This window comes from Embiotoca jacksoni, unplaced genomic scaffold (assembly GCF_022577435.1).
Source record: "Embiotoca jacksoni isolate LCO1_2020_lvr unplaced genomic scaffold, fEmbJac1.0.p SCAF_3, whole genome shotgun sequence".
Lineage (NCBI taxonomy): Eukaryota > Metazoa > Chordata > Actinopteri > Embiotocidae > Embiotoca > Embiotoca jacksoni.
Genome location: NW_027185381.1, coordinates 24,521,380 through 24,539,223, shown reverse-complemented (window position 1 = coordinate 24,539,223; position 17,844 = coordinate 24,521,380). Strand labels below are relative to the sequence as shown.

The 17,844-nt window shown below is 43.6% G+C and overlaps 1 protein-coding gene across 1 annotated transcript in view; it reads right to left on the bottom strand.

Annotated features, from left to right (window-relative positions):
- galnt18a (UDP-N-acetyl-alpha-D-galactosamine:polypeptide N-acetylgalactosaminyltransferase 18a) overlaps positions 1-17,342 on the bottom strand; it is a 117,176-nt gene extending 99,834 nt beyond the window's left edge. Inside the window, exon 1 of the mRNA XM_069162480.1 lies at positions 16,786-17,342. Coding sequence (XP_069018581.1) covers positions 16,786-17,062 — 277 coding nt within the window. The 5' untranslated portion in view covers positions 17,063-17,342. The remainder of the gene's footprint in view (positions 1-16,785) is intronic.
- Positions 17,343-17,844: the final 502 nt, after the last annotated feature.

The window sequence follows — 17,844 nt, the reverse complement described above, 5'->3', positions numbered from 1 at the left end:
AAGGGAGGGGTGGTGGGGGTGAGGGGTGGTGGGGGGGGGACGGAGGGAGGGGGGGGAGGGGGGAGGGGGAGGTGGAGGTGGGTGAATCATGCAGCCGGTCTTGTTTGCTTTGAAAAAGGACTGTATTGCCGTTTTGGATACGGAGACAAGAACGGCGACATTAAAAGTGGGAGATTAAATTTGGCAGTTAAAACGAAAACCTGACACTTAAAAAAAATAAAAATAAATAAATAAAACATCGGCTTGGAAACAGTTGCGTAGGAAAAAGTTGCGTTGGCGCCAAAACAAGCGTTGGCACTGAAAAAAAAAAAACATTTTCGTGAAAAATAAAACACAATTTACAACAATGTGATATTTTTTTTTTTGCATTATGATTTTAATTCTGCTTCTCAATGTCAGTTTTCAGGGTTTTTCTTTTACTTTGTGTCTATTTTTTTTTTTTAACGCCATCAGTTTTTTCAATCTTGCAGGTTTTTAAGTTTCAACTTTCCGTCACCGTTTCGGCGTTAGGAGGCGGAGCCAAGGGAGGCGGAGCCAAGGGAGCGTGCCGTTTCACACATAACTTTCAAACTCTCGTGAGTTTTCCTTAACATATGTCACATTTCGTACGTTGATTTGTAAAACGTGTAAATTCTCCGCGAAAGCTCCACCGTCTTCTGTCTGAACCCAGAAGCACTGGAGCCGTCTAACATGCCGTTATAATCACCGTGAAATATTGAACATAACCCAGCCATGCTGACGAAGTCATTCATTTGGCTAATTAATGCACTAATTAGAAAATGTCTTCTGCACATAACTCATTGGCGGTATTTAGATGAGCTCCATAACCTTAAATACTGAGGAGTAACTGCGGTTTTCATGGAAATGAGTGTTTCCTCATTAAAATCTGGTGGAGAATGCAAACAGAGTCCTTGTGGGTAAAAATTTAAAAAAAAAAAAAAAGTTTTTTAAATACAATAACACACTTTCAGACATGGTCAGAAAACATTCAGGGGAAATGCTTCTCTAGAGAGTCTCAGAAAACTTTCAATTGCAATCATCAGTGGTAAATTCTGGTTTTAACAAACAAATCATGTTATTTCTGCAGGTTAAAAGTAAATGAATGATGCAGAAATTCATTTCTCATTCATCTGGGACTTCAATATAAGTAAAAACAGAAAAACCTGATACCAATTGGAAAAAAATCAGACCTGTCGATGTGTAAAGATTAAGTAATCGTACATGTGTCCTTTTTTTTCAGTATAGAAATCAGTTAACGAGTGGTATTGACGGTATCTCGATCGATACGTCCACCGCTTTGGTCCAAATTATAATATCTCAGGAACTATCAAGACGGATTTGCCATGAAAATCTTGTGCATTCACGCTCCCCGGAGGATGAACCCTAATGATTTGTCATTCCCCGGACTATTTGCTTCAGGCACCGCTGTGGCAAAGTACAGCCTTAGAGGGCGGCTGCGTGGTTTTTCGCAGGGGGTTTCTTATTGCTAGAAAAACATGAAGTTATCTTAAAAAATAAATAAATAAATTTTTTTAAAAACTAGCCGCGCACGAGGCCGCTAATATTTATGCGTACAAATTGCTTTGAGTTTGGAGGACAGCTTTAAGTCTCAGACATTAAACACAAGGACATAATGAATAAACCCCTTCTTCTCAACAGTGTATTATCATTCAAGTGTTAATAAGAAAGAAAAGGTTGTTTTTTTTTACTTGACAATAGTTTGATTTTATAGGACAGAGCTGTTTTGATCAAATAGAAAGCAGCTAAATATTAAAATATAAATATATTTTAAATATTCGAATATCCGCGAGTGTCATCCTGCTCTGCCCCCCCCCCCCAAAAAAAAAAATAAAGAAATAAACCCTCGTCCTTCCAACAGCGGGTCTCAGCAGCGAGCCACTAAAAAGATATACACGAGTGCTGCGTGGTAGGATATCCTTCAGGCCAAAGGCATTCGACAATCAAACACTTGTTTGAAAGTTGACGGTTCAGAGAGGAGGATCTGGGAGGGAGGGGGGGGGGGTTAGGATGGGGCGGGTGTGTGTGTGGGGGGGGGTTGCTGCAGCAGTCCTCAGATGGCAGGAACAAGGGCAGTGGGTGGCAAACTCACTTCATCTTAGATAATCTTTCCACAGCAAAAAAAAAAGAAAGTCAAAGTGTCTGCAGTCTGAAAAAAATGCTTTTCGCGTCGGTGCCATGTGGCGCCGAGCTCCCGAATCTCGCAGCGCTGCTCTGCGACGGAGATTATCCCACACAGACCGGAGCTCAGGTGCCTCTTCAAACATTTCCCCCGGTTTCTATCTCAAATCTTTTTTTTTGGGGGGGGGGGGGGGGGGGGGGGGGGGGGGGGTAAGCAAATATTTTATACAGATCCCCCCCAGGAAGTCTGGATATACAAAACATTACATTCAACCGTGCGTTGTCGCTTGGGAGGTCGTGGTGTAACCGTGACAACAACTGCCACTGGATACAGAAATTACAAACATAATAAAACGTGCAAACAAACAAGTCACTCTGGAGAGATGTGGTGTAGAAATCGGTTCAAACGGAGAGAAGAGACCCCAAAAACAAAATAAAACAAAACAAAACTAATAAATAAAAAAAAAGGGGGCGGAGGTGTTAATCCAGTTGGACTGCAGCATAGTTCAAGTAGTTTCTAAAAGGTTTCCAGGTCTCTTCGGAGGAGTCGTCGTTTCCTCTTGATGTGGCTCATAAATTTGATGACAATGTGCTCTGGTATTTAATTTTTTATTGGCGACGGGTATTAAAAAGGACAAGTCTGATTTTAGTAAATGTTATTCTGGCAGCCCTCATCGTAGTTTCATAGTTTATGTTATTGATTTTAAGGTGGCTCGTCCCCGTGACCTCGACGATGACCTCGTCCCCACCGGGAAGCGATCGTATCGCTCCGGCAGGAGCCACGAAAACAAAACAAAAAGTAACGGGAAGTTGTGACCGTGGAGGACTTTACACTACAAAAAATTAAAAAAAAAATTAAAAAAAGTAACATCCTGCAAATATTATACGGAAATCTGTTTACGCGTGCCAGAGGATTCTTGTGAAAAGAAAACATTATCCCAAAGCCACGCGTATAATTTAGCACGACGTGAAAGAAACGCCACAATTAGTCAAATGCGGTCCTCCATTATGATTATCATATGAAGGAAAATGGTGCAAGAAAGACAACAGAGAAAACTACGAGACAAAATTACAAAAGATTGAATGAATTTGAATGCTGAAGGTCAAAGTCTGAGGTTTTAAATCACGTTAAAAAGGAGTTTTCAGAAGTTTTTTTCCTCCCAGCTAACGCAGGGATTGTTGAGTTCCTTTCTATATTGATTTTAAGGTTTTGTTACAAGGACTTTACTATAATAAGTGCCTTGAAATTGAATACAATTGAATTGAACATTATCCAGTTGATGGATAGTCTAAAAACCTTTTGAGAGTTTCTGGTCCTTCAGCTGTCATCGAGATGTGTAGTGAGCAAAAACTTTGCGTTTAATAAAACCAGATGGTACGACTCGGCATAGAAGATACAATAACTCCCTCCAGTTTGGCCTTGGAGGCTCTATGAATCCCTCAAAAGTTCAGCACGGTTAAGATGTCTAAAGTTAATGGGTTGCAGCAATTCCATTACAGTGATTTCATTTTTGCTGCATGAATTTTTATAAACGCTATAAAAAATAAAAAATAAAATAATAATAAAAAAAAATCCTTCAGAAGGAGAAAAGTCATTAAATAATTGCATAAAAAAAATAATAACTCTCCCACAGAGAGCTTTAAAAAAGAAGCCTCTGGGTGCACTTCACCACGTTTCCATCACTACAACTTGGACAACTGCAGTTAAAAAAGTTGCTCTTCCACGTCTGACAAACTCGGCAGAATCTTTGCTCGAGACTCGAGTACGAGTCATTTTAAAATGCGTGTCCTTTCATAGGTGCTAAATTTATTTTAATTTTTTTTTGCTGACCAACCTTTTAAACCCCAAAATATTAAAGTCTATTTAAATATATGGCAAAGACAGGAATGGAATCCTCATTATGCAAGAAGCAAGAAGTTCACAATGTTTAAAATTTTACTGATAAAAAATAGTTGCAGATTGATTTATTTACCGAACTAACACGCACCAATTCCTTTCCAGCTCGCTGTGCGAGTCTTTGCTGCGTTTTGCCGTCATTGGCAGTTGCTCAGCCACGAGGAGCGGAGTCAGAGGAGTGACAGGTGAAATGACGATAATGTTCGCGCGTGTGACAAAAACTGCGTGTGCAACAAAAGCCAATGTCCAATAATAATTGGACAGACGTCGACCTCAAATCAGGGCCGAAAGAGCGTTTAATCCATTTGGGCTGTCAGGGTCCATATTGGCAAGGTTAGGTGCAATTATAAAGAAAAAAATAAAAATAAAGAAAAAAAGAAGTGCAACTCCCATCCATGAGTCAAGACTAAAGGCAGCAGGAAAACAGACCCCCACCCCCCCCACAACCACCACCCCCCACAACAATTTTACGAGGCTTACAGCCTGCGATAGTGTTCCCAAAGCCTCGCTGGTGGAATTTAGCTGTGGGGGAGCGCAGAGGAAAAGCCAGCCAATCCCCCCCCCCTCCTCCCGTGGTGTCGTGATGCAGCCTCTGGGGATGGGGTGGGGGGCGGGGGGTGGGTAAGGGAGGGCGGGGGGTGCACCACGGGATTTGGAAGACAGTGAGTGACAGTGGCAACTTCACTCAGTTGTTAGACTCTGTGTCGGCGTGTGAAATGTGAACAGGCTCCATCATGCAGGCCGTGGAAAAAAAAGAAAAGAGGCACTCCTGCAAATTATGATGTGTGCAGGTAGGCAAAGAGTGTGAGAGAGAGAGTGTGTGTGTGTGTGTGTGTGTGTGTGTGTGTGTGTGTGTGTGTGTGTGTGTGTGTGTGGAAACACACACATCTAAAAGTACACCATTTCACACAAAAAGCACACACACAGTTCCCGCTTATGGGATGAGACAAGTGCATGCAGGAGTGGCTGAATTAGCAGCTTCCACTGTACTGCATTAGGGATTTGAAGGAGGTGTGTGTGTGTGTGTGTGTGTGTGTGTGTGTGTGTGTGTGTGTGTGTGTGTGTGTGTGTGTTTTGTCATGTCATGTCATGTCTCGTGTGTGTGTGTGTGTGTGTGTGTCTGGTCAAACCCCAGAGTCTCAGTGGTGAGGGTTAAGTCCATTATGAATCTCCAGCGGCTGTGTGTGTGTGTGTGTGTGTGTGTGTGTGTGTGTGTGTGTGTGTGTGTGTGTGTGTGTGTGTGTGTGTAAAATGACAGTGTGGATATTGACCGCCGTAAGCACAGCCCCCCCCCCCCTTCTACTTTAATGAACCTCTGTGTTCGCTGCTCTCACAGGACCATCGAAGAGCTCGCGAGCCTGCTTTGCATTTGTAACTTGAAGCACCAGCACTTATGGCCTCACGTGGACGAGGTAACGGGAAGCACATTTTTATTATTTATTTATTTATTTATTTTTACAAACCAAGACTGTGCACTCTGCTAACACAGTTAGCAAGGGGATCTTCAGGGTACTTTCGCTGCCTTCACTTTTAATTAAGCTCATATATTTGTCATTATAGAGGCTACCCATTCATGCCAGCTCTTATTTTTTTTCAGAACATGCTAGACTAGAACATTGTTATGTTTTTTTCATGTATCTCACCATTGACTGCTGGCAGTAGAGATATCTTTCTTTTTTTTATAATTTTGTACAAGAGATTGTCTAGAATCTGGCAATGTCTGAACTATCTTTGTGGGACACCATGACTCAGCAATTTGAGAAAAAAATGAAGGTTAATAATGTTATGTTAAAGTTAGCGAAAGTCTCTGCGTGCTTCAGTCCTTAAGTCTGTCTCATCCAGACACAAGATAATACAGGAGGTCAAAACCTATCGCACCTTTTGGCGAGACCTTGTATCAAACGCGAAGGGCCTATTCATTTGAAATGAAGGCTTTTACTTTCAAAAGGGGCCGTCGCTTAACCGAGACCACGCGCACAGAATCGCACCTTAATTGCAGACAGACCATCTTCCCGATGAGCATGAAACGTTTGAGCAGGTGTGATCAGCCAGGCGGGAAGATGAACGTGGATTTTGACAGCTTCTGACAAACCCCAGATGATGATGATGATGATGATGATGACAGAGCCGGAGGAGTAAAATTCACTTTTAAAGACCTTCGATCTCAGAGAATCCGCCCGGACATCTGTTGCCTGAAATGAAGCTTTGACACAAACGTGAACTAAAAACCTCAAAAATGGCAGCAAATGAGACTCGGGGTAAGTTTGTTTCATATCAGCGGTGCGTCATCTGAACCCACAAAGCCTTTTTTTTTTTTTCTTTGGAGAGGGAGGGGGGGCAAACATAAATGTATATTTTACAAAAATAATACCTGCAGGGGTACAGAGTGTGTCCACAGAGCCAAAACACCAGGAGGCTGATAGTGTGGCTCCGACTGATAAGTTGCAGATTATTTTCCATCGATTGGTGTCTGTACATAAATACAATTGAATTAAAGACAAATTAAAAATGACACTCGTAAGCACAAAGGACAGTTTCAGCCGTAGGAACAAATAGACGGGAAGTTTCCTTTGAGTTTTCTGCTCTGATGTCCTTCTTATTGCGTCTCCCACCCTTTGTGCGAACTTCCTTCTGTGACGGGTTGAGACCAAAAAATGTTCTTTTTAGAAGAACATTCAGCTCCGACTTCGTCCTCCCACACGTCCCTTCAGCCAAATGACTTTCATTTCAAGGTGCGAACTGTTCAGAGGCCTGTCCTTGGAGAACCGACCGGCACAACGTCAACGCAGCTGCTTTCTAATGAGCCACAAAGGCCTGTCTTTGGGAGGGAGAGGTCAAAAGGTCAACGCGACCCCAATTTGACACACGTTCAGGCGTACACTATACCTCGGGGACGCCCTGGATTGGAATTCCTTTCGAATATGGCACAATCGTTCACTTGGCCGCAAGGATGAGCTCATTCGAGTTTGGCGGTCAAAAGGTCAAAGGTCAAGGTCGCCGTGACCTTGCGCTCCCCTTCGTCCGTCCGTCCCGTTCTCGTGAACGCGACATATCGAGAACCCCTTTGAGAGAATTTGTGTTCAAATTGGGCACAAACATTCACTTGGTGCCGTTGACGACCTGAGGGAACTTCGGTGTTTAAAAAGGTCAAAAGGTCAAGCTCACCGTCACCCGACATGAACCCGTGCCCGTGAATGCAATTTTTCCAAGCACCTCTTGAGGGAATTTGCCACAAATGTTTGAGCTTTCTGGCTGACGCCGGTGATACCGATATGATGACGAGGTCGATCCGCCCGCTAACGTGCGTCTCTGCAGATTTTTTTTTCCCGTGAACCATTAAATTATTCAGTCGGGGTAATTTCAAAATGTGCAAACCTGTCCGTTTACTTCTCCACTTGTGTTTGCAGTAAATCAACCGCAGACTTTTGCCGTCAGCTTGGACTGAAGCTGCAACCAAGCATGGAATGGCACTAAACTGCGTCAAACTGCAGATGTAAAAAAACAACAACAAAAAAAAAAAACCAGTAAAGGTCTTCCATTACATCGGGCATTGCACCTTTTGCTTGTTTACAATGTCCCTTTTTTTTTTTTCTTTTCTTTTTTTAACCGCCACACATGCAGTGCGCCGAGTCAATAAAATCAAAGCGTGAGAACTGAGCCGTGCAGCACACTCTCCTCCCCGGTGGACCGGCCGGTAAAAGCTTTAATCAAACACTCCAGACCGTGGACGGGTGGAGCAGCGCTAACGCCACAAAGACCTGCAACAAAGGATCCCTCGCAAGGTGCACTTACGGATAGTCGGCGGGGAAAGACGGAAGCTGGACAGTAGAAAGAAGAAAAAAAAAAAAAACGTATAAAATAATTGCGACCTGGAGGAGACGGGCGTTCATCGAGGCCTCGACGCGATGCGTGTGTGTGTGTTTTAAGGCCGAAGGTTAACCTCTATTTTCATTTAAATCAATCTGCCAATCATTTTCTCTGTGAAATAATACAGGATATTAGAAAGCCTCCTCGTTCCCGGAGCGAAAAGCCGACGCGTTCAAACAGCTTGGGATACGTAACCTTCCACCATTCACCGAGCTGTTGGCTTTCCGTCAGTCAGACGTGGGAGTCGGACATGTTGACGTTCCTTCATTCAGACATGATGACGCATTCATGAGACGAGACGGAGAGGAGAAAGCAGCAGCAGATTAGATGAATTTCAAAACGTATTCTTCCGTCAAATTCTTAATTCGAGACGATATTATAGATTCTAAACCGCGAGTTTAATTAACGACATTAGTAGAGGCCGACGCCGCCGTTTGTTTTATGAAGCCCAACATGAACGAGCCTCGAATAAAAGAGGTTCCGACCGCGTCACAACAACGATTGCGCAATGTTTATGGAAATCAAAGTATAAAAAAAAAATCTTGCTGTGGTGGCGTTTTTTTTTTTTTTTTTTAAATCCGCTCGATCTTTTCACACCTCGAAGGCAAAAAAAATAATCGTTTTGTAGTTTGATCTGATACGAGAGTATCATTCGGCGTTTCATTGTTAATCGGATTTCATTTTCAATAACTCAGTACGTTACGTTATTGTGCGAGTCGGTTTGTTTTTTGGGGATTTTGTTTTTGTGTGGCTCTGTGTCGACTTCACAGGTTTGTGTGCAGCAGATAAAGGCGTTTTTTTTTTTTTTTTTTTTAATATTAATGTTTTTAAATGTTTTTCAGGCTGTCGGATTGTGTTATCTTTTAGTCAGGAATGATGTGACTTTTTTTTGGGGGGGGGGGGAGAATCCAAAACAAATTTCCCCATGTCAACAGACACTGTAAAGCTCGATGCAGATATCCAGTGATATACTTGTGTGTAATGCACCTAACCTCTAACAGATTTACAGCAATAACCAAATTCAACTGCAGGAACTTTTGCAGAAAATCAAGAGTGACTGATTTTGATCAGCGGAAAAATCTACAGTAAATTTAGCTCTTTTTTTTTTTTTTTAAACAGTGGTATTTTCCAATTGCTGAGAATTGGTGTGGAATTGGCAAAGGGGAACTCAACTTGCTTCATTCGCGCACTAACCAAATCTGGTTAGTCACTAAAATCAGTATTAGGATGAGCAACACGGGTATGTTTTTTAATTTTTTTTTTTTACCTGAACACAAAGTTAATGTCGTAAACATCAGAATCATAAAACTATAGAACTTAAAGAAAACCACAAAAAAGGACCTTTGGCTCCTCCGAGGCTCTTTTAACACCTCGAGCTTAAAAGTTATGAAACCGTTCGGGTGACAGATTTCAACACATTTTGTCCAGTAAAATAAAAAAAAAATATGACTCTTTCTAGGTCAACAGTTTTGAACAAGTGATATACAGAAGTAAAATATTTCCTCCTGCCCGCTTTGCACAAACTCCCCCGGAAACTCAACTTCATAACAATCTGCCCGCTGCTGTCGGGGATCAGAGGGATGCAAAGTACACGGAGGAGGTGCCACAAAGTCATCTTTGGCATCAATCTGTAGAAAGTGACACTTCTGACGAACACAAAGGCGGATTCAGTGTGAAATTATTACACCTTTTTTTTTTCCCTTATCGACCTTTCCTTCGAATGTCGGCGATGGGAACGCAGATGCAAGCGAGACGGAAGGACGGAAGTCGTTCGTGATTTAATACATGAACCCCAGTCGTCCGTCTACATCAATGTACTGTAAATAAAACAATAACTACTTTAACATGTAAATTGTAAATTAATTATATAACAATAGTTTGCTGGTAAAATGCAGCTGTCTGTCAGCGCCTGTGAGCATTCAATAAAAACTGTTTACAAATTGTATTTGCTTAATTTTTTTGTGTAAACGCATGCATACAAATGAGAGCGAATGGAGTCCTTCAACTTTTTTGCAACCACGTGACCCGAGGCTGCTCATTCTATTGGTCATTTCAGAATTTCAGACCCTCCCTCTTTTATCGGCAGCGAATCGGTATCGCTTTGCGTTTTTTTTTTTTATTTATATATATCTCGCGTGATTGGACGACTCTCGAACGCCGTCCTTCAGGTTCACACTCGTATACGTAATTACGCGGTTACTATGGCAACTTAAAAGCGTGACCGCGGAAAATTCGGTCATTTCTAGGGATGAGACGAGCGCTCGGCTGAAAACGAGCACGAGCGTCATCCGAGTGAAATCTGTCAACATCCGTGTTGATGAAGGCTTCTGACCGACGCTAGAAATCTGCAGGCCAGAAGGAGAGGAGGGCAAAAAAATAAAAAATTCATGCTGAAGTAATTGTCAGATCTCACACTGCCGCCATGCATCTTTGATGAATCAGCAGAAACACAACGTACACACAAAACACAAACACCAGCCTCAGAAGTCCACCCTCCTCCTCCTCCTCCTCTTCTTCTTCTTCTTCTTCTTCTTTTCAGCAGACTGTCAACACCGATCGTAAAGAGACGACTAAAAATAAGACTCGCGTTTGGCAGGACAGAAAACAAACAATGCAGAGCACGGATCAAAAAAACAAGAACACATGCGAGGAGACGTGAGACTGAAAGAATGTAAGAATAGAGGATCAGAATCCATTTTGTGTCTTAGAAAATAAATCTCTCGCATCCGACAGCCTCGCAGAGCCGAAATTAACGTGAGGAGTTCTGGAAGATTTATGGGAAATTGTGTAAATTGTTTATAATTAAGGTGTCAATATACATTTTTAGCGAAGCCTTATTGTATTGACTAAATTCTACGCCACATCAAGGAAGATCTAACATCTAAAAGTTATGGCAGCAGTCGTTAACGTGAAGCTTCTTCTTAAGTTCGGTATATAATAGATTTATTTATTTAAAAATGTGAATCAAAAACATGCTTCAACATGATGGCGCAAAATCTGAAAAGGAGTTCTGTGACTCTGCACTCAATTGCTTCTCCTCAACTTCAAATTCGGTGTTTGTTTTTCTCCTGATTCAAAAACAAACTAATTAAAACGTGGTTTTACCGGTGACGCACGTTCCCGAACCGCAGGCTGCAAACAAATGAATACAAATACGCACCGTTTCATGACCTGAATCTCTTCCTCGCTGAGCCTCAGCAAAGTCAGCGGTGTAACAGGGCACCAGCCTCAAAAGGGCCACCCGATCTTCCCCCAGCAGAGCCACCGTATCTCATTTCTGCTCGGCTAACCGCTTCAGAAAATCCACCCCAAAAACTAAAAACGCGCGATTCCATACAGAGCCACAAAAAGGTCCAAAGTTAAATAAATGAAACGTGACATTATTACATACGGAATCAAAATATGTCAAATAACACTTTAATTTCATTATTTTATTTCTATTTCAGCACGTCTACAAATGCCACCAAATTTGATTGTGAACAACAATGATGCCAAAGCACCGTACTTTTTCCAAACATGAGCAAAACAAAAAGTAACTTTTGGGACATTTTCCTTTGAACTGTAAGCTGTTTTGCATATTCAGAAAGACTTTCTTCCAAAAGCATGTATTGAGGCCAATTCTGAAGCAACCAACAAGCTAAACCGCTGCAAAACAACACGGTACAAAACAAGGTAATCCTCTTGTTTTAGCCTCGTCTTAAGAGAACATATGAGTTGACGTTTTTGAGCTCGCTAAAAACAAGCGAAGATTTTGCGACTGTCTGAAGAGACATCAACTCACATGAAAAGTCACATTAGCAAATAATAACCGCCTTCTGTAGAAAGACATTTTTTTAAATAAAAAAAAAAAAAATTACAATAAAAATATATATATTTATATGTTACAATATATTTTATTCTGTTTGGTATTTTACAAATGTTATTTTTCTTTTTATTTAATATTGAACCCGTCGTGGTTCGGGTACTCGGTTCAGATTTAAAATGAGCCGGGTCAAGAGGTCGCGAGGCGACACGACAACAGAGCCGATACTCGGGAGTCGTGTTCTCACCGTTGCATTTTCAGAAGTCCGGGGATGTTCACGTAACGCTCATTGAAACCTTAAAAAAAACAAAAAACAAAACAAACAACCCTCTGAGTCAGGCTCCAGTTGAAAGCCGGTGGAGAGTAATGTCAGCGAAGCCCGTTCTTTCTGCTCCACACCGGCCATTGTACCGCCCCGATTCAAAACCCGCATGTCGGCTTCGCATTCTGCTTCTTTTTTGTATCGGTGACAAAGCGTAAACACATAAACACATCAGCCCCCCCACCCCGCCGGCTGATAATGTAATCTGGCACTGGCTCCAAGGACCCGAGCCGGAGCGGCGGAGAGTACTGTGCCAAGCACTCCGGAGGCTAAATTTACTCACCCGCTTCCTCCCCCCACCCCCTCCCCACCCTCACCCCCCCTCCCTCACCCCCCCCGAAGCCTATGCAGATTCTATTAGCGCTTCTGAACAGCTCGGTGCGCCGTCGGCCGGCCGTTCTCTCCACGTTAAATAAGGTGTCTTTTATCACATCACGGCAAACAAAAGAGGAGCCGCGCTTTGAAAGAGTTCGGGAGAGCTGCGTTAGGTACTGGGAAAAAAAATAAAAAATAAAAAAACAGAACACACAGGAAGCGAGTAGAGAAGTTTGCATCTCCTAAATATACATCGACAGCGGACAAGCGAATGCTTTCGCTCACGGTTTGCAGTTGTGATAAGACCTTGCATTATTATCACCCCGAGCAACTGATACAACAATAAATTAAAAAAAATAATTAAAAAAAACCAATGAAGCTGCCGTTTTTCTCGACTACTCTTTGGGAATAAAATTTAATTTGGAGTGAGATTATTTTCCATCTTGGAAATCTGCTGAAACGCATGTCAATTAGGAGGTTTGATAAGCAAATCACAAGCTGTATTTTATTATGATACGTAGTTCTGTGCTCAAGTGTGCGTTTGTGAGTTAAACGTGTTTGGTTAAAAAATCGAGCTGAGTTAGCATAAAGTCCACTAGCCGAATGCTAACGTTTATAAAGCATTTTTTTTATTTTTTAAATCCTCAGATATCTCACTTACAACCAGACTGAGCTAGCTGAGCAGTTTAGTGTTTCTGTGTGCTGTATTTATTCAGTTTGAGAAACGATTTCTAGAAGGTAACAAAACGGACTAGATCTCGTCTCCGTTGCTAGGGGTCGTTGCTAAGGGTCGGACTACTCCCGGTAAACGCTGCATACGTTAACATTCGCTTCTACTGACGCGACTGATAGTTTTTCCAGTTGTTAGTCACACCCCCCACGTGTTGCCGCGGAAAACGGAGATCCCGCCTCACCGAAAAAGTTTTGCATTTTCAGAGCGAATTGCCCCACAATATGAAATAATACATTTTGATTACATATTTTTATTTTAGACGGTTACTTGTTGCATAATCGCAATATTACATTAATATCGCATGAATAAAGAAGACTGGAATAACATTGTTGAATTCTGGTTGGTCACACATCCCCAACCAGTCCTCTCAGCTATCAATATTAATATAAATAACATATAATATATCAAATGTCTGTTTGATAAATGTCACCTCATTTGCATATTTGAATAAAATTCCTGCTTAAGTATCACTTCTTGAACTCTGCAGATCGCCTTTGTCAGCGATGCTCGTGTCCGAAGTCTGAACGCCATTTGAAACTGGATTAACCTCCATTATTTACATTTCGTATGTGCAAGTCGCAAACACAAGACGCAAAAGGACAACAACAGCCTAAAAAAGGCGTCTTTCAAGTCTTATCTCGCGCCGCACAAATGAACAGAATCTCCGGCGCGGTGAACGCGATCGTTTCGCTATCTTCTCCCCCGAAAGTGTCGGCGGTGATGCATCTCTGCATGTGAAATGATGTGGGTTCCCCCCCACCTCCTCCTCCTCCTCCGCCCCCCCCACCCCCCCCCCCCCCCCCACTTCTCAACGGTATTAATTCAGCCTCTCTGATTAGGGAAGCTAGAAGCGCGTTCTCAACGAGCTCTTCTGAAACAGAAAATTAATCCCGGATCAACCGTCGTTTTTTTTTTCTTTTCTTTTTTTTCCTTCCCTCTCTGAGATGTTTGATAAATCACAGGGGCCCCTTATCTTTCCAGAAAGGAACGGCGTTTCGCTCGCCCCGGCCTGTCGGGCGTTAATCGTCTCGGCGTATTCCTTCCTAAATCCCGCGTTTTCCCTTCAGTGGATCATGTTCTGTCCCATTTAGCGGAGGAACCGGGAAGGAGTTTGTCCTACTTCTTAATTTGTGTTGACTCGCTGACGTACAGCTCCGGAGGAGGGTAATTAAAACAAGGAGGACCCCGGGTGTGTGTGTGTGTGTGTGTGTGTGTGTGTGTGTGTGTGTGTGTGTGTGTGTGTGTGTGTGTGTGTGTGTGTGTGAGAGCAGAAACATTTTATCAATGAACTAAATCCCTAAACTTCAGCAGACGTGACGTTTGGAAACGTTCGTCCGGCTCCGGCACGTTTCGGGAACGATCGGGGAAAGTCTGCTTTTAAACTTTAAATGCAGCTGGAACCAAAAAATACAGAATCTCCTTAAAATCAATTCACACGTTTCCCGAAGCTCGATTTGAAAATTTCCAAACCTGAACTTGTAATCGTTTTATATAAACTGCACTTTTACTCCCGTTTTATCTACTCAAACCACATAACCTATATTTTAACGCTCCTTATATAACCTCCTCATTTCATGTTTTGTTGATTTGAATTCATCTTTCAGTTCAATGGTTTAACCAGAAGCTCAACCGTGGTTACAATCTCATCTCTTGTCAACTCGTCCCACTGCCGTCGTTATTTATTCTTTGCTCTGTAAATGACTCGTTGTGAAAGTCACCCTCGATGATTTCTCGAGTCTAAATAAAAGGTTGAACGAACGAACGAACGACCCGATTGGCGTCGTTAGACAGCTCGACCTCATCCGATTCCTGAATTTAGGTTGGACTCTTAAAGAGTTGGCCAGAGAGTGCTTTAAATGGGGCGACGACGCAAACACAAATAGCCCGTTAAAGTGGGACACTAACTGTCGATGGATTTGATGCTCTACTCAAATCTCGGAGTCATAAAAAGTGGCAGCGGGAAAGAACTGCGAGTAGAAACTCAAACAACAGCGGCGCGAGACTAGATCGGCGTAGACGGATTAACGTTTTACCGCGTGGATACGTGGGGTCTACGCTGCAGTAGGGAATTGTTGGCAGTCGTTACGTCCTACTGGGCGTAGACATCGGGTTCATTTTTTTAACCAATCAGCATGTGGCGAAACCTGCCGACACTGCAACTTCCTACCAAAGCGCCCCCCCCCCCCCCCCCCCCGAGTACAGCATTTATTTATTTTTTTTAAATTTCCATAAAATTCAACATTTGTCGCGGTCACTTTTTATAGAGCCATCCAATCGCAGCAAAGGAGGGGGCGGGGCAAACGCGCTTAACCACCGCCGTCGGCCGCCGATCGGTCCGCCCCAATAAAACAATCGCCAACAATTGTCCAACAGGAACTCAAAAAGGGTCTGAAAACAACTCTTTTTTTTTTGCCCCGTCAGCACTTTCGCTTTATCCACCAGTCGATTGCCAGAAAATTGATCTGCAACTGTTCATTTTGGGTTTTTTTTTTTTGCTTTAGCGTTGCACTCCCGAAACACTGACAAATAAAAAAAATCAATCCACTAGCAACCGTGGTTTTTTTTGGGGGGGGCTTTTTTTTTTCATTACACTTATTCAGCTTCTTCGTCAAAACCTGGCGGCCCACATTACCCACAATGCAACTTTACCTCGAGGACATTTTTATCAGATTTCGCACCGCTCACGCCGCAGCCACGAGAAGCTCATGTTATTCTTTACGAGCTGCATTTCCTACCTCGAGAACTGCAAACGGATTCAAAGTGGAAAAATCGGGTCGTTGTTTTGAAAGCTCCTTCTGTACTTCCTGTTTCTCGTGCGCTGGTTTAGATTTGTCCTCTCCAATATAAAAACAAGCCGGTGGGAAAGAACATGCCGCACAGAAAATGTGCTGGAACATGTAAAAAGGAATCCTTTTTTTTTTGTTCCTTACTGATATGTTTAAGGTCCCTAGTGCACACAAAAACACATTTTGTGTATAAACTTCTAACATATTTATAGATTCTGGATTTTTCTGAAAAAGGGAGCGGGATTAGTAATTAGTCCTTTTTAAAATGGAGGGGGGGGGGGGGGGAATGAGTGTTTACGTCTCCGGAAGGGATCATTAACTCGTATAGACTTTGATTTATAATCTTGTTCTGTTGGGACGGTCGCCTTCACGCTGTGAACTGATTGGAGGACCTGGGACCAACAGGTGCTGGGAAAATATTCTCAGTACCTGTCAATTATTTCCCCTGAATAGCTGGAATTTTTTTATTTTTTTAATTTAAGACCCCTTGGTAACAACTTCACATTGCTTGTTTTGTCTCAATGTTCATTTTATAATAATATAAAACGGAAAAGCAGTAAAAAAAACAACAACAACCTCACCTTTAAGAAGCTGGGAATGAGAGACTGCTTGTGGGCTTTTAATCAATAATCAAAATGAGTGTTGACTCATCTTTTTAGTGCACGAGCAAGCCGAGCAATTAACTAATTGTTTCAGGTAATATTTCCCCCAGGAGGGTTAAAATATTGATGATCTACAGTGTTTCTGAACTGAGATTGATCCCGTTTTTTGTGTTGTTTTTTCGGTGTTGTTGTTTTTTTTTTTTTCTCTCTTTGGAGGCTGCCACGCGCCACAATACCTCATCATCTAATGCTGCTGTTGATCCGCGATGACTTCAAACTCCCCCCCCCCCCCCCCCCCGGAACAACCCCACGCTGTGCTGACCTTTGATGTGCTCGTTGACGACGCTCTCCAGCCGGTCCAGCCTCTCGATAATCCTCAGCGTTTCACCTTTGCTGTCCTCCTCCAACTTTCTCTCCGCCTCGCCGCCGCCTCCACCACCACCTCCGCCTCCACCGCCGCCGCTCTCCGCAACTTTGGGACCGCTGTTGGCCACGTAGTTGGTGATCCAGCCGACGTACAGGAGACACACGATGTTGGTCATGCCGCTCAGGATCACGCATGTCGACACCAAAGTTTTAGTTCTCCGTGTGCACAGCATCGCGACATCCCTCCATGGGCTTCCTTTTTTTTTTTTAATTCCCCCGACGGCGCGCGCAGAAGCGGGTTGGCTCGAGAGAGAGGAGGAGAGGACGCACGCGGGGAAAATGTGTCCAAAAAAGGGGGAAACTACAGCTCTCCGTCGGTCCGCTCCTGCGCTCTCCGGTGCCGGCTGAGGCACGGCTGAATCCTCCGGTGGCTTCAAAAGCTCCGCCGTTACACTAATAATAACGATAACACTATTCAGATGATGATAGGAGGTAGTAGAGCCCCCCCCTCCCCCCCCCGCTGAGCAGCCCCGCGTGTCAAGCTGCGCTCAGCTGCTGCACAGCTTTGTAGCCGTGAGACGCAGCGCTGCAACCTCCTCCTCCTCCCTCCTCCTCCCCCTCCCTCTACCCCCCCGCCGGCCTGTAAGCCCTCCTACGGCCCAATAGAAGGGGGAGGGAGGCGGGGTCTGCTCGCCTCTGCCGGCCTTACTCACAGCTGGAGTACACAGAGGAGGAGTGGTGGGGGGGGGGCGAGGAGGAGGAGGAGGAAGAGGAGGAGGAGGAGGAGGAGGGTAACGTGAGGAAGCTCAAGTGCAACGACCCCCGAGCAGTTGATGGATCGGCGCGGTGAGGTAATTGAAACGAAACAGGTGCGTTTAAGCAAAGAGTGGACTACCCGGGGCGTGCGCGTGCGAGCGGACGAGCGCGTTTGTGCACGCGCATTACAGGTTCGGCTCGTGGCATGCACGCGCGTGGTGAGTTACTGTAGGGAAACTGTCAGGGGAGCGCGGCTCTG